We start from the raw sequence: 14,385 nt of genomic DNA on the forward strand, positions 1-14,385 counted from the left end.
AGACATGTTCTTTACTCAACAGGCCAAGGAAAGCAGTGGTGGGCTCACAGATTTCTGAGCAGTCCATGAGTGAGAAGAATAAGGCAATAGAGGACGGACAGAATAACAATGTCGAGCCAGCTGCCTACTTATCAGGATAGGTCTCAAGACTGGATACCTCAAATGATTCACTTACTCCTTTATCACTTGCACCTGCCTACAGCTTGTAGATCAGCAACTTACAACCAGACACAAGGCTGATCAGCACTCAGATCCAGTCTTCAGTGTTCCTGCACCACTATTTCGTCTTGGTATACACACAAATACAGCACTGTTCAAACCTGTGCATCACTGTTCACCTACCTAAAAAAAATATATATATACGTGTGTGTGTGTACATATATATTTATATCTATCTATATATATAGATATAGATATATATCACACTATTAAGAGCTCAAGAACTTCAGGAGTGAAATGGACTCCTAGAGCAGCAGCTGTGCCAGTACTAGTCTTTTCTGTTGCCAACAGGAATGACCTTCGGCAGGGTGTCACTTATTTCACGCTCCCTTACATCACCCGGGTGCTTTAAGGTCTGCCCAGCCTCTGGCCTGAGCAGTGCGCTGAAGAGCAAAGGAAGCCAAAAAAGGAGAAAGGACTATGCCACACAGGAAATAAAATCTAATGTGCTCAACTATAGCTTAAAGCTGTATGTTATGTTGCTGAAAGGACACTCAGATTTTTAGTATTATCTGAGCATTTGCTGGTAAATAAGTTATTTAAATACTGAAGTGGAGCTAAAATTTGACATTAGGTAGCTGTGATGAGAACACATAAAAAACAAAGAGTGGATGTCTTTGTGCCCATGTGACTGGACATTCAAGCAAAAGTACAAAAGATTAAAATGGAGGTTAATTAAGGGAAAACAAGGAGAGCTACCATATAGTTCTCAACGATGGACGTAAAGGAACTAAACTGTTAGCTTGAGCATGAATGGCTAACTTTATCATAGCAGCAAATACATGGTTGTAAGGGTCATTATGCTTAGATGCTAGGATTGCAATATCTGACACAGTGATTCAGCTAGATCAGCTGCAGATATAGGCAGAGCATGCTGGGGAGATTAACATGAAGACTGAAGGGTCCATTCTTGACCTTGGAACTTTATAGTCAACTGCTTAATTGAAGCTAACAAATAAGGTTGAAAGTTTCAGTCAAACCTAGCAAATGGACTTCCTGATGAAAGGTTTTTATCAAACTAGCTTGTCTCAGTTTGGAGCAACCATTGCCTAAATCTGCAAAAGACTAGCTGGATCATGAAATAATGGGTTATGGTTATGAAAAGGTAGATGGTAAGTGTTAAATGTTCTGCACTGAACCTTGCTTTGCACATGCTTCTTCATCAACTGTAGCATTTCTGCACAGAAAGACAAAAAATCTTAAGCCGTGAGTCAATATTTATTCCCTTAGGAATGGTTTTATAGGCAAGGATAATGTTTCGTTTTGGATAAGATTCATTTTCTTTGTTGCTTTTGTTTTCTGAAAATTGTCAAATCATTTTAATGACCCACCTTTTTTGTGTTGAATACAATCAATTACAAATGTGCCAGACAAGGCACCACATTTGTACTGCAACACATTTGTACTGCTCTTATTGAAGAACATGTTTGCCATCCACTTCTGTAACAATACTCTTGTGCAAATGGTATCCAGCAATTCTGCATCAGCTTGATAACAATGTAGCAAAAAAAAATCTGAATACTCTTTTTCAAAAAAATTCTTCTTAACAAGAAAACTATTGAAGAAAAAAAAAAGATATCCAGGCAATACTCCCCATTCATACTTTCAGATTTACTGGAGACATGGCTAAAACCACACCCATGAAACCATACCTACCTCTGCAATTTGCAGAGGGATGCCTTATGCTAGAGATATGGCACACAGCTGGTTCCCCTATAATGTTTGTGAAAACTCCATATAGTAAAAACCTGAACTTTTTTTCACAATTAGAAGGTAAATGTGATTTATACTAATGCCTAGTTATTCTATTGACCTTCATCTTATCTGCAATACGACTAAATTAAGTCCATAATAAGTGTAATTCTATTTAAACAATATTCCATTTAAAGGCACTTTTATTGAAAACTGGTACATTTTGACTTACCTTTGTGTTGGTGTTGTTGCTCTTCTTGTTGTTGTCACTGATGTAATTTTACAGATCCAAAGATGACTTCTCTGTATACTGTGAGATATAGTTGGATAGTTAAAAAGATGGAGTAATAGTGGGTAAATCCATAGTAAATAACATTTGTAACATTATGTTATTTTGTTCTGGTAAGCATCAGATGTTGCAGGGAAGGTAAAAGATAACTAGTCTAAAGAGACATTATTTAGTCTGGCAACATTATGTTTCATCTCTATAGAGCTTATGTTGTCCTTCAGTTGTCACTGTGTTAATTGTATTCAAATGTGATGAAGTTGCAAACTATTAAGGTGTGCCTTAAATAACTTTTATTCTGAATCAATTTTACAATAGCTCATTCTTTATTTCCCTGTCTGTCTGTCTGTCTGAATATCCAGCTATTTTAAATAAGGAATTTAAGTACAAAGGGCTAGAAAAGGATATCTTTAAAGAAAGCTTTAATCAAGAATCAAAAATAAGGAAAGAATTCAAAAGTTAAAAAGGTTTTAATGTTGTCAGACGGCTGGTACACTCAAATCAATGGCTTTCGGCTTGTCCCTCCAGGGGTCGCCACAGCGGACCATGTTCCGCATGTTGATTTGGCATGTGCTTTTATGCCAGATGCCCTGCCTGCAGCAGCCCTCCCATTTTGGCTGGGCTCGAGACCCGCACCTGGATTGCCCTTGGTGGTTGGGTGGGACAGCACCTGGTGTGGTGGGATTTGAACCCGCTGCCTTCTGCATCCCAAGCCAATCATCTACCACTGAGCCACCAGAAGGTTGGTACACTGATCCAAACAAATGTAATGCTGCCCCCCAGTGTTAATAGACTAGTAGTACACTTACTGTTTTGACTACAGACTGCTGTACTTTATGTATTATGTAAAATTTTAACTCAGCCAAGAGTACAAATATTGGACAAATTTAATAATATGACTGAGAGAGAAGCAAAAATCAAAAAGCTTTGGCTCAGTTCAGTTCAATTTTATTTATAGACTAATCATTCGTAACATTAACACAATCTGGAGGTCTTAATATAAAAATATACTATGTTTTTTATTTTTTTAAGTATTATGATCTAATAAATGCTGATGTATCATTTTTGGTTAACCACCGGTTAGCGCATGAAGTGGTTAAAATCAGGTCCAGCTTTACAAACAGTGGTCTTTGACTCCCATTTTTTTTTCAACTACCATAATGTTTTGCCATAATTGCCATACTAAGAATTGTTTACAGTACATTGTTTTCTTATTGGAATATAAGTGGTCAAATGTGAAACAGGGATTCTTGGCTGTCAAGCTATTAAAATAAATTCACACAGTTGCAGTTACAATTATGAAGAATTATTGTTAATTCTTCAAACTACTGCATGAAGGAACCATGAAGTTGTTTAAAATGTTTTAATGAGGAGCGGCAGGAGTCCAGTTTTACACGAAGTATATTGTGAACATCTTCATATTTAGTGGCTGTTATTTTTTGTCTCTCTCACTGTCTCTCATTTCCAGGGTGTCTCAGGACATTCCTTTGCAATGCATCCTCAGTGTCTGACATGCACCATATGCCTCCTCACCCTGCCTTATGGAAACAGTACTTTCAGCCCTGCAGTATGCTGTAACAAGCCCCCAATAACAGCCTTCATAAAAATCCAGTCAGATTCAATGTATTCTTAAGCTGCAGAAGTTTGGTGTCTGCAGAAACAAACCTTATCTAGTACAGTTTTTTATGTTTAAGATTAAAAGTACATCAGGTACTGTTAACTTGACTATAGGGGCGGAGTTTCGCGCCTTCCCGACCACATGCTGAGGTGTCCCTGAACAAGACACTAAGCCCCCAACAGCCCGAGCCGGTCCCAAGGCCGGTAGAAATTGGGGAGGGTTGCGTAAAGGACAAAAAAAAACTATGCCAAATGAACATGCGGACAAATGATCCGCTGTGTGCGACGCTCAGCCCCCCCCCCCCCCCCCCCCAAAAAAAAAGTTCACCTAAGACACATATGAAACTTATACCAACCTAGTCCTTCGCTGATTTCAATGTTGTCATAGTGGACCACAGTGCTGAAGTGCATATTACGGTAAAACAAATAACAACGTTAAGTTAACGGAAGAAAGAAATATTGCGCCAGGTCTAGTGAACTAAATGGTACCAGCACAGGTGAGCGCGTGTGCTTAAAGTGCCTCCTACTTGCTACAAAGTTCTAGCCAAGCTAAGCTAAGCTAAGCATAAGTAGCGTAACACTTAATTCCTAGGATGCTCATTTGTTAATGACAGTGGTGCGTAAAGGTGGGATGATGTCGTATTAGCTAAACGATGATGTACAGCTGCAAGTGAAATGGTTAACGTTAGCAAAATTTTTAACTATCATAGCCTAACCGCTTGCGTTTATTATTATTATATTAGCCCGGTTTTTAACCGTTTACTGGAAAAATAAATATACGGACCAATGCTGATACTGAAGACAAATCCAGGATGTGATGAGTTTCACGCAGGTTCTGTGTTCAGCTACTTATCTGCCGTCGCTGCTAAAGTTACTGCAGTTGTAGCTTGGGATGGTGCAGTAAATGCTAACCTAATATTTCCCGTTGTCGCGCCTGTCCCAAATAGTATTTAGCATTTTATGATTATTATATTATTACAATTTTAAAAGCTGGTTATTTCATTAAGGTAAACGTACTAGTGATACAAAAATCACCCCGATGGCTAAAGACCGGTCTAAATTACGGAACCCGGGGAGGGACATGGTTGGCAAAAACAAAATCAGTAACTTTTGAGAGATCTCGCAAATGTTTTCATTATAAATATACTTCCGGGTCGCTTGGCCCACGTGGAAATGACAGATGTGTTTACTGCCAAGCTCTGACATAATGGGTTTGTATATGAAGCCACGCTCACAATGAAGCTCTATGAACGGCTCGCAAAACTTTTTTTTCTTCAACCATCAAGTTTTTTTTTTTTTAAGTTTATCTGTTTTTTGTATTTGTTTTTTAGTTTTATTTTTTACAACCATGTACATTCCCGGGCCCCGTACTAAATCCATGTAAATCCGCCCAATAAAAAAAAAAGTCCTTATTAGATTCCAATACTGAAAAGTATGCAGAAATAACTTGCAGGTGTTGGGTACATGGTCATTTTGAGTGTCAGCAGACTGATTAGAATGAGGGATAACAGGTTTAGGTGAGGATGCTATAAGGAGAGAGACATCCATAAAATACTGTTTTCCATGAGATTTAACACTAAGTTTTTGACTGGTTTATTTCTATCGTATTAACTGTACAATTGATACATATCTGACATCACAATGTAACACTGAAATGTTCCCAAGTGTCTCAAAGATTCTGATGTTTACCTTGTTACGAATCAAACATTAATCTCCCAACCCTGTCTGTCACAGCAGTGATTCAATGTCTAGAGAACCAAGCTGCCCTTACACTGTATGTAGAGAATTATAGTGCCTGATAATGTGCAGACTAAACACTCAGAAAATATGGTGACACAGAGATGTACTATGGTGCTGCGGGGCTTTTAAGTAATTCTGGTTTATTGAGTAAAAGGTAGTGACATTGTATATTAAATCTGAGGAAAGTGTATCGTGAAGGTGTTAAAAATAGGCTCACATGCTGTACCAGTTTTCAGAGCCACGTCAGCAAAATGTCTCCAGAGTTACACATCACAGGTACCAAAAATAAGCACAGTCAACCGGAAACTGCAATACATTTACAATATGTTGTCAGATGTAAAAACAATAAATGAATAAACTGGCCTACATTTCCATTTTCAGTTATTTAACGATGGTAAAGTCTGAGCATTTGCAGAATAAACCCTACTTATATATTGCATAATATAATAATGTGAATCAATGAAGTTGCATACTTATATAAAAAAGAGAACTCGGTCAGTCAGTTGCAACTCATGTTTATTATTCAGGAAACAAATTTCCACAACACACCATACTTTTGACCTGCCATCTCTGGGTTTTGATACAACTGTTAAAAAAAAACACATAAAAACAATAACAAATGTTGTCAAATTAACATAAATACAACAAATTACCACTTGTACCTGCCTCAGAATCTGCCACACAACTGCCAAATAGAAACATCATTTCCACTCCTCCCTCCCCTGCACTGGGACAGTGACAAAATAAAAGCTTCCCTTTCAATCCTGCAATCCTCTGCCTTATCACAAAACAGCAGAGACATAAAAAAGATCCCAAATGCCTCCCTCAGCACAATCAGAACCAGAGTGTTTTTAGTTAGAACCCCGACTGGACCCAGTCGTATTCAGGCTGGGGATGAATTAGTATTGGCAAACACTGTGTAAGAGGGTTATTGCTGGAATGACAAGGGGTATTCTGGTCTTTTCTCTTGTCCTACAATCAGAGCCCAGTTTGTCAGGAATAAGAAAAAAAAGCAGGTTTTTGCAACAGATTCGTTTCATAGTTTTCCTTCTTATGAGTTTATTTGTAATTAATGTGAACAGTTTTTTCTCTTCTACTCCACTGTCCTCTAGATGACTGCGGGATGACAGAAGCAGGCAGCAAGCTAGAAGCAAATGCAAAGGACGGTTTCGTTCAATCTTCACTTTTATTATGGAATGCAGGAAAGAAAATAAAGAAATCCCTTTATAATATTTTTTTTTCAATTTTTTAACAGAATCTTTTCGTAAGCATATCATCCTTTTTTTAACATCAACAATTATGCAATTATGGGGAGGGTATTCATCAAATACTTTATAGAAGTGGGTCAAGGATGACGTCACCCATATTAATGTGGCCCATGCATCTCCATGTCCCACACCAATCCTGCTTAAAGATTTGATAAACACCCAAGATTGGTCCAGTAAACCCAGAAAACAGTCTGCAACATCATTCACAAAGCTACATTACATCTACTGTATATACAATGCCACCTAAAGCTAATCAGTGGAACTGCATGATGGCTAATGTGGGATCTAGTGTTTTGCTGACTATGGAGAGGGCAGGCTACTGAAAGAAGAGGCATGACAATGAAAGCCAAACAGGATGAATGAACCATAGCATCATTCTGAGAAAAGTGGTATCCATTTTCCTTTGACAACAGTTTATTTTATTTTATTTATTTTATTTTTCAATTGCCTGTGATGGTAAACAGTTTTCCTGGTGCACTTTACCTTTTCCAAAGGATCAAACTGACATGGTTTCACTGTGTGTGTAGGGTTTTCTGTAATGACAAGAATTGAGGCTAAAACGGGGTTATTTTGTATTGTGCTTTGTTAATATATTTATGCTTTAATAGCAATTCCAGAAATGTCAGGATTTCACTTTGGTTTAAAGTCCCCAGGAAAAGGGATACTGTTCTCATCTGAGCAAGGTAGCACTGTGACAGGTAAGGCATGAGGATTCAGTGTTTTGCTCTTTTAACTTTTAACTAATCACGGTTCTTTGCACCCCCCCCCCCCCCCCCCACCCCACCCTCCCACCCCCTAATGCCGTACTGTGGCTGCTGTCGCTTTCTGGATTGCTCCCCTCGTCTTCCTGCTGTTTAACTGAGGGATGTGATGTTGGAACGACCACCAGGGGGCACTACAATACGTCGGCCAGCAGGCCTGATGGGGATGTCATCTGGGGTAGGGGGAGCTGGACAGAGAGAAAAGTAGAGAAAGATAAGAGTGAGGTGCATGGGAAAGGAGCAAAGACCACATATGGCAATAAGGAAAAAGAACAATGTGGAAAAAGCAGGAAAAAAGTTAACTTATAATGGTGTGAGAAGAATTTCAGTAGAATTGCAACACTAGAATATATATTCAAGCAAATGCTACAAATCTGATTTTATACATTTTCATCTTTGCACAGAATAAACAGGAAATACTTATACTGATACAGGGAATATGCACATATAAATACAGTTTTTAATAAAACATTACTCTTTGATAGTGCGTTAATGTCTCTGAATTATTTGTTTGGTTATTAGGAGAGACGGATCATGAGGAAGTGGGCCCCAGCCTTTTCTTTTTTCTTTTTTTTTTTGCTCATTTGAAGTCTATTTTGGGTCATTTTACATGTGTTCTGTCAGATTATTGTCATTTGTAGTATATTTGTGGCCATTCCATGTCTAATTTAGGATGTTTTGTCTCTCATTTAGGTCATTTTGTGCCTGTTTTTAACCATTCTGCACATCTCTTATTCTTGGCTTGTTTGATTTGTGTGATTGTTGTGCATTTCTTTGCAATTAATGTGTGTCTTTTAATTGAGATCTTTTAAACATGAAATATCAGAGACCCATTACGTTTAATAAAAGTACTTGATTTGTCTTCAGACATTTCATAGGTATTTGTGACAGAGTAGGAGCATTTGCCATAGAAGAAGCCATAAGAATCCGATTGCAGAAGCTAATTTGATGCATCCTATATAAGATCTATAGGGTTATGCAGATGATAATGATGACATGTGTCATTTCTAGGAAATTATTCAGGTATCATTTGTCGATCCTCTTAGATTTAATCTACACAGTACAGCTTTCATCCTGTCATAGCACACTAATAATTGTTGTCATTCACTCACATTATTACTTTCCAGACACGAGAGGTTTTTCAAGACACATTGTTATTGTCTGTGCTATTTGGTATATCTCACAGAGATGACAGGGGAGTGCATATGTCTGCAGACCACGTGCTGTACGAGTGCCCCTGGACAGTAACATTATCAAGAGAAGCCACAGTTTGACATAAAGCATGTTGTTTCCAAAGGATGAGCCAGGCTGTCTGCTGCCACAAATCTTCTGCGAGTATATAAATGGAAAGTAGAATGATGTCAGACCATGATACTCTGCATCAAAGAAAACAATCCTTTACATCTTTTTTTCCAGACAAGTAAATCCACTCTGCATGTGGTGGCCCTGGAAAAACTTAAACAAATGGGAGACTGACTAATTGGTACACATACTTGCTCTGTGCTTAGATGCACAACCTCTACAAAGCCTGAGAAGCCAGGAGGAGCCTTGTTGACTTTGGAATTCATCTACTCAAAGCAGAGGTCACCTTTTTTCAGGTGTCACACATCAGCTACTCCACACTTACAAAGCCAAAGATTGAACACCATTCTGTAGACGTTTCTTTTAAAAGTTATCAACCATTAAAAATACTTTGTATTCACAAATACAATGGTGAATACACCTGTGTTCCCGGTTACCCATGGACAGGGGGGACAGAAAGACCTACAGTGGGTGTTTTTGATAATGAAACAGTGGAAACACTGACTATAACACTGATTTTACCATGTGCAACAAAGTGTTTGGTAGCCTGAACAAGGAATTTCTCACATTTGTTTTAGAATTTTAAGCTAATCCACTGCTGACCTTACAGCTGGGTACAATCCGACTGTCACTCAGCAGTTTTGCATAATGGAACAGATGTCTAATGTGAAAACATAGTGATGTGATCTCTCACATTTGATAGGCTTCGTTAATACAGCATGTCCAGATGCCACAATTGAAATACACTCATATCCGGCGCAATTTAAAGTAAGTGCAACTGTGGGAAAAACTTTATTCCTGTGGTTGTTTGACATATCCAAGAGAGCCAAGTGTCCTAAAGAGCCCTCAGAATGTATTTATTGGAGAGATTTAAGATGCTGTGAGAAAGGGATGCAGTGGGAGAAAGTGATTTAAGGTGCGTTCTTTAGAGATGAGTCATTAAAGAGTAGGACCCAGCTAACAGGACGAGGAAGTTTAAACTAATTTAGTGCAAAACACATGTTTTATATTCAAGAAAAGTACAAAAATCTGAATACATGTACTATAAAATGCATGCACAATGCAGGATAATAGAAATCATCAGATCATACACAATCAGCAGTGTACGTACACATGAAGGACAAAGGACACTCGTTTGAGGATGACAGTGTCACACACAGATGGTATGACAGACGATTACGTGAAGCCATTTATGTTCACATGAAGAATTATTCTCTCAGCAGAGGAGGAGGCCTCAGGCACAACCGGTCTCACATTTTTCATGCTTCCCATCCCTTTCATCCACCCCGCAGGAAGATTAAGACTGCTTCACACATCCACCAAGAGGGCCACACCTAACGACCCCCCTTTTTAGGGGTTTAGGGTCTTAATCATTACATCTTGATGACTCCACCCTGTTCCCACCTCCTGGTGTAACGAACCTATTCAGGCCCGGGTGGAACAAAGGCCCACTCTGGAGGATATAAGCGGGTTCCCTAGCCACTTTATTTAGACTGAAGACGGTGTTTGGATAAGTAGCGAAACGTTTCTAACCAAGAAGAAAGAAGCCCAGTTGACGTGATTCAATCTTCGGATCAGATCATCCAGAAAGTATTTCCTTACTCGGCTCCTAACTTGAACACAAATGCCTCTACATAAATCCTCATAAAGGACTATGGATCACAAGTACAGTTTGCATGGTTTTAATTTGACATAGTGTATGTTAAACCACTCTAAAGCTAAAGCAGAAAAAAATGACTGAGTACATAAATCTTACTTAATGCTGTCTGCACTGTGACTCATTAAATCTCAAAGAAGCTGAGGCGGCTGAGAAAAGTTCATGCATAAACAGACAAATAGTCATAAGAACACGGTAGAACTGCTTTTTTCAAATTATCGTGATATACTGCAGACGGTGTGAACACTGTCACAATGAAAACTGGATAAGAACAGATTATGAGGTTTCTCTACAGGCTTATCGCCATTATTCATTCAACTAACATCACATTATTGTTGTACTTCGCAGCATGAACCTGAGTTGAAATAAAAGATGAGGTGTGTTGGTGGATCAACTGATGCACATGGTTACTCTTCATGTTTCCACACACAGTACGCAGTAAACCAAAGCAGATCAAACACAGATGGAAGGAAAGACCTGATGATAGAGGGGTTAGAGAGTTGTAAAAGAAGCTGGGCTCACCACATGTCGCAGGGTTACCTGCTAGACTAAATCCAGACTGGTGCAGGTTTCTGACAGGCTGTTTGGTGGGAGAAGTACGCGCAGAAGCCGAGGGAGTTCCACCACGGGACAGGGAGAATTCAGACACCGGGCCGTCGTACATTCCCCTGGGCACTGCCCTCAGGACGGCCAGCTACAGGACGAAAACAAGTACAGAGGCGGAGGTAGGTCAGAGGTTACTAAAGCACAGGAAGAGGCAGAAGAAGTGAGGATGGGTAAGAACAAAAAGAGACATTAAAGTGTTTTGTATCGCAAAAGATTAAATGCAGCCAAGTCCACACCTGTTTAGCATTATATGGTGGTTTGTGTAACTGTTTGTGTCTGAATTATATACACATTTTTCTGAGAGCCCTTTTCCTGCTGAGAACCAGTTCCAGACTCACACATCCACACACACAAATACAAACATAGATGCACAGACACAAGTAAGCAAACTCCGACTGAAAACGACAAACATGTAGTGTTTGTGTGTCTACGAGCCATTTAAAACTTTATGTTGTTAGTGAACAGGCCATTGTCTGTCTGTCTGTGTGTGTGTGTGTGTGTGTGTGTGTCTGTGGCGTGACTCAGTGGAATCTTGGAAGCTTTGTGAGGAGTTAAAAAGAGACATCTGTGAATGAAGAAAGCATAACAGTGACTGCTACCAAGATAAACAGCACACTATTACTACAGCTCCATTTTCTCATCAGAAGCCAGCTGCGAATTAGGAAATTGTTGAACAATGAGATTTTTTGGTTCATAAGATAAATGGAAAAAAGACCAGAAATCGGGCTCTGTTTTCTGTTTCATCTGTTATAAATCAATTGGTTAAATAGGCTGATTTCTCATATTTTTAATTTATTCTTACCTACTTCTGGCCTGGCCGTTAATCAAAGCTTGCAGTGAGTACTACAGTAAATGGTAAGTTTTGGACCATGTACACTCTTCTACTGTGTGTGGTAAGTGTCTTTGGAAAGTTATCCAAATCCAGACTCACCATGACGACAAACCGTCGACCACCCTCACTGCAAGGACTTTTCAAAGCACAGCCAGCACCCTGCGGCTAAACCTTGGAGGCTGATGTCAGACTTATCTCCCCTACATCCCACTTCACTTCCTCCAACTCTCCCACTCCCACCTTGCCCTCCATTATCATAATGGAGGGGAAAGGCCCAAACTGCTTTATTCCCCAATCCAAAAAGCCCACCACCTCCCACCCTCACAAATTCTATCCTCTCATCATATTTGCTGTATTTAGACAAACACGACAGCAAGACTTTGCTGCTTTTCTGCTATTTGCTGCAACTGCATTCACCCCAGCTCATTTGTAGTACAGTTTGATGAGCCTTATAATGGCTTTTTGCATCAACCCTTTGTTGAGAAAAGTACCTCATTCTATTTGTTTCCATAGGTTCAACATGATTTTCATTCAAAATTGAAAGGTCTCGCCAGCGTCTGAAACACACCCTGTAAAGTGCTTTAACATTACTACATTGTAAGGTGTAAACAGACAGTACTAAAACCAGCATTCACCTGCTTTCTTGCTTTAACACGCTTGTAGGCAAAGTCAGGGAAGGCAGAGCACGGAATGAAGCGGCCCACACCAGAGGTGGCGTGCAGGTTCCCATCTTCCAGAACAATCTTCCCCTGGCAAATCACCACTAGTGGGGCCCCACGCAGCTCCACACCCTCAAAGATATTGTACTCAGCAGCCTGAAACACAAAATGTAAAATACTATGGATTAGAAGCTTGTGAAAAAATTAGGAAGTAAAAGAATTTTCCAAAGGGGAAAAAAAATGTACCAAAGCGACGAATTAAACAGTAAAATGCTAATTACTGTTTAAAAAGAAACATTTACAATCTGACAGCGGGATATAAAATTATTATGCACTATCAATACTCACAAGTGTTTATTCAGACAACAGTGAAGTATACATTTGAACAAATGATGCCACTAATGGTCCGAATCAGCAGAGTGACGTTTTCTATTAACTTTTTGTGTGATTTTGAGCATTAAATTAAAAATGACAAAATAATAAAATTTTATTAACATAAAAAATACAGAGAAACGTCTGCAACCGTCGTAATGAAATAGGAGAGACAATGGGGCTGGGGGGTGGGACGGGGCTGTGGGAGGAGGGACGAGGGCATTAACTGTAATGTCTTTCCGCCCTAAATCGCTCCCTCTCTTTCTCACTCCTTTTTATCATTCGCCACCTTTCGTCTTACATTTGTCCGTTTGGCGTGTACCAACAGCTACATCCATCTGGTGTCATCTACCTTTTTGCTTGATTTATTTAATCCTTTGCATTTGTTTTTTCAGCCCTGTGCACCACTCGTCATCCTCTTTCAATTTTCCTTTGTGCCAACTTTCTTTTCTCGACATGTTTGTGATCTGTGATGATCCCCTCCCCTCATTCCATTGTTATTTATTTCCTCTGCACACGGCCCCATTTTGTGCTGCAGTCCAAATTCAGGCCAGAACAGGATATAACTAAGACTTACTCTAAGCCAAACATGATGTCATGGCTAAGTGCATCTAAGATTATGTGTTGCCTGTTCTTGTGGGTCAGGATATTCTTGTGCATCTATGTATTTCTATGTTGACCCCATCAGCAATCCAAACCAGATGTGGTCTTTCTGATAAGAAACTAGAGATAAACAAGAATCTAGGTTGTTTTAACTTCATCGAACAAGGTATTCCCTAACACAGTGGGCTGGTAAACAGGTCCACTCCTGTTTGGCCAAGCCTCAGACTGTCCATTAAGGTGGATTATTGGAGCTGGGAGCTGCCATGCTCTGGTGCTCTGCTCTCTTGTGTTATTTTATCTGTATGGACGAACAGCAGGAAATGAAAGGGTGACATCATTATGTAAGAACCCACAGATCCACAGAGGACGTACTTCGCATGCGGAGAAGGCGTATTATTAGCCCAGTTCTCTGTTATTTAGCTCCCACTAAACAACAGCCCTTCAGCCTTCAAGCAAAGCAATCCTAAAACATGCACCGTTAGTAAATGTATTCTTTCCTTGCTCGTGTATTTCTGTAAAATCAGGGTTTGTGCAAGGCTTGTAAAGCCTTCATTTCCTGCAAGTGGACACTTCCTCCGCTGCTGAGTGGCCTGTTTGGGATTCTCTAAAGTCTATGTAATGGTTAGGACCTCATTACTCACATGTGGCTGGTGTGCTGTACTGTACGTGAAGCGTGCATGCAAAATGTGTGTGCATGTGTGAGTATGAATGTGTGTGTATCACTAGGAGGCCTTACACAAAAAACAACATTGATACAGTACAGTTACATAG

General features: G+C 39.5%; 2 protein-coding genes across 5 annotated transcripts in view; one reads left to right on the top strand and one right to left on the bottom strand.

Moving 5' to 3' along the window:
* stk32a (serine/threonine kinase 32A) overlaps positions 1–2,504 on the top strand; it is a 59,952-nt gene extending 57,448 nt beyond the window's left edge. Inside the window, exon 12 of the mRNA XM_067491881.1 lies at positions 23–2,504. Coding sequence (XP_067347982.1) covers positions 23–140 — 118 coding nt within the window. The 3' untranslated portion in view covers positions 141–2,504. The remainder of the gene's footprint in view (positions 1–22) is intronic.
* Positions 2,505–6,053: 3,549 nt separating this feature from the next.
* The window catches only part of dpysl3 (dihydropyrimidinase like 3), a 34,825-nt gene continuing 26,493 nt past the window's right edge, over positions 6,054–14,385 (bottom strand). For 2 of the 4 annotated variants that reach the window (XM_067491878.1, XM_067491880.1), the window contains exons 12-14: positions 12,616–12,795; positions 11,083–11,236; positions 6,054–7,771 (exon numbers count right to left, since the gene is read on the bottom strand). In XM_067491878.1, coding sequence (XP_067347979.1) covers positions 7,677–7,771; positions 11,083–11,236; positions 12,616–12,795 — 429 coding nt within the window. In that variant the 3' untranslated portion in view covers positions 6,054–7,676. Of the gene's footprint in view, positions 7,772–11,064; positions 11,237–12,615; positions 12,796–14,385 lie in introns of all 4 variants that reach the window. The other 2 variants (XM_067491877.1, XM_067491879.1) reach the window with 1 other exon arrangement.

Source organism: Channa argus, chromosome 22, assembly GCF_033026475.1.
Source record: "Channa argus isolate prfri chromosome 22, Channa argus male v1.0, whole genome shotgun sequence".
Lineage (NCBI taxonomy): Eukaryota > Metazoa > Chordata > Actinopteri > Anabantiformes > Channidae > Channa > Channa argus.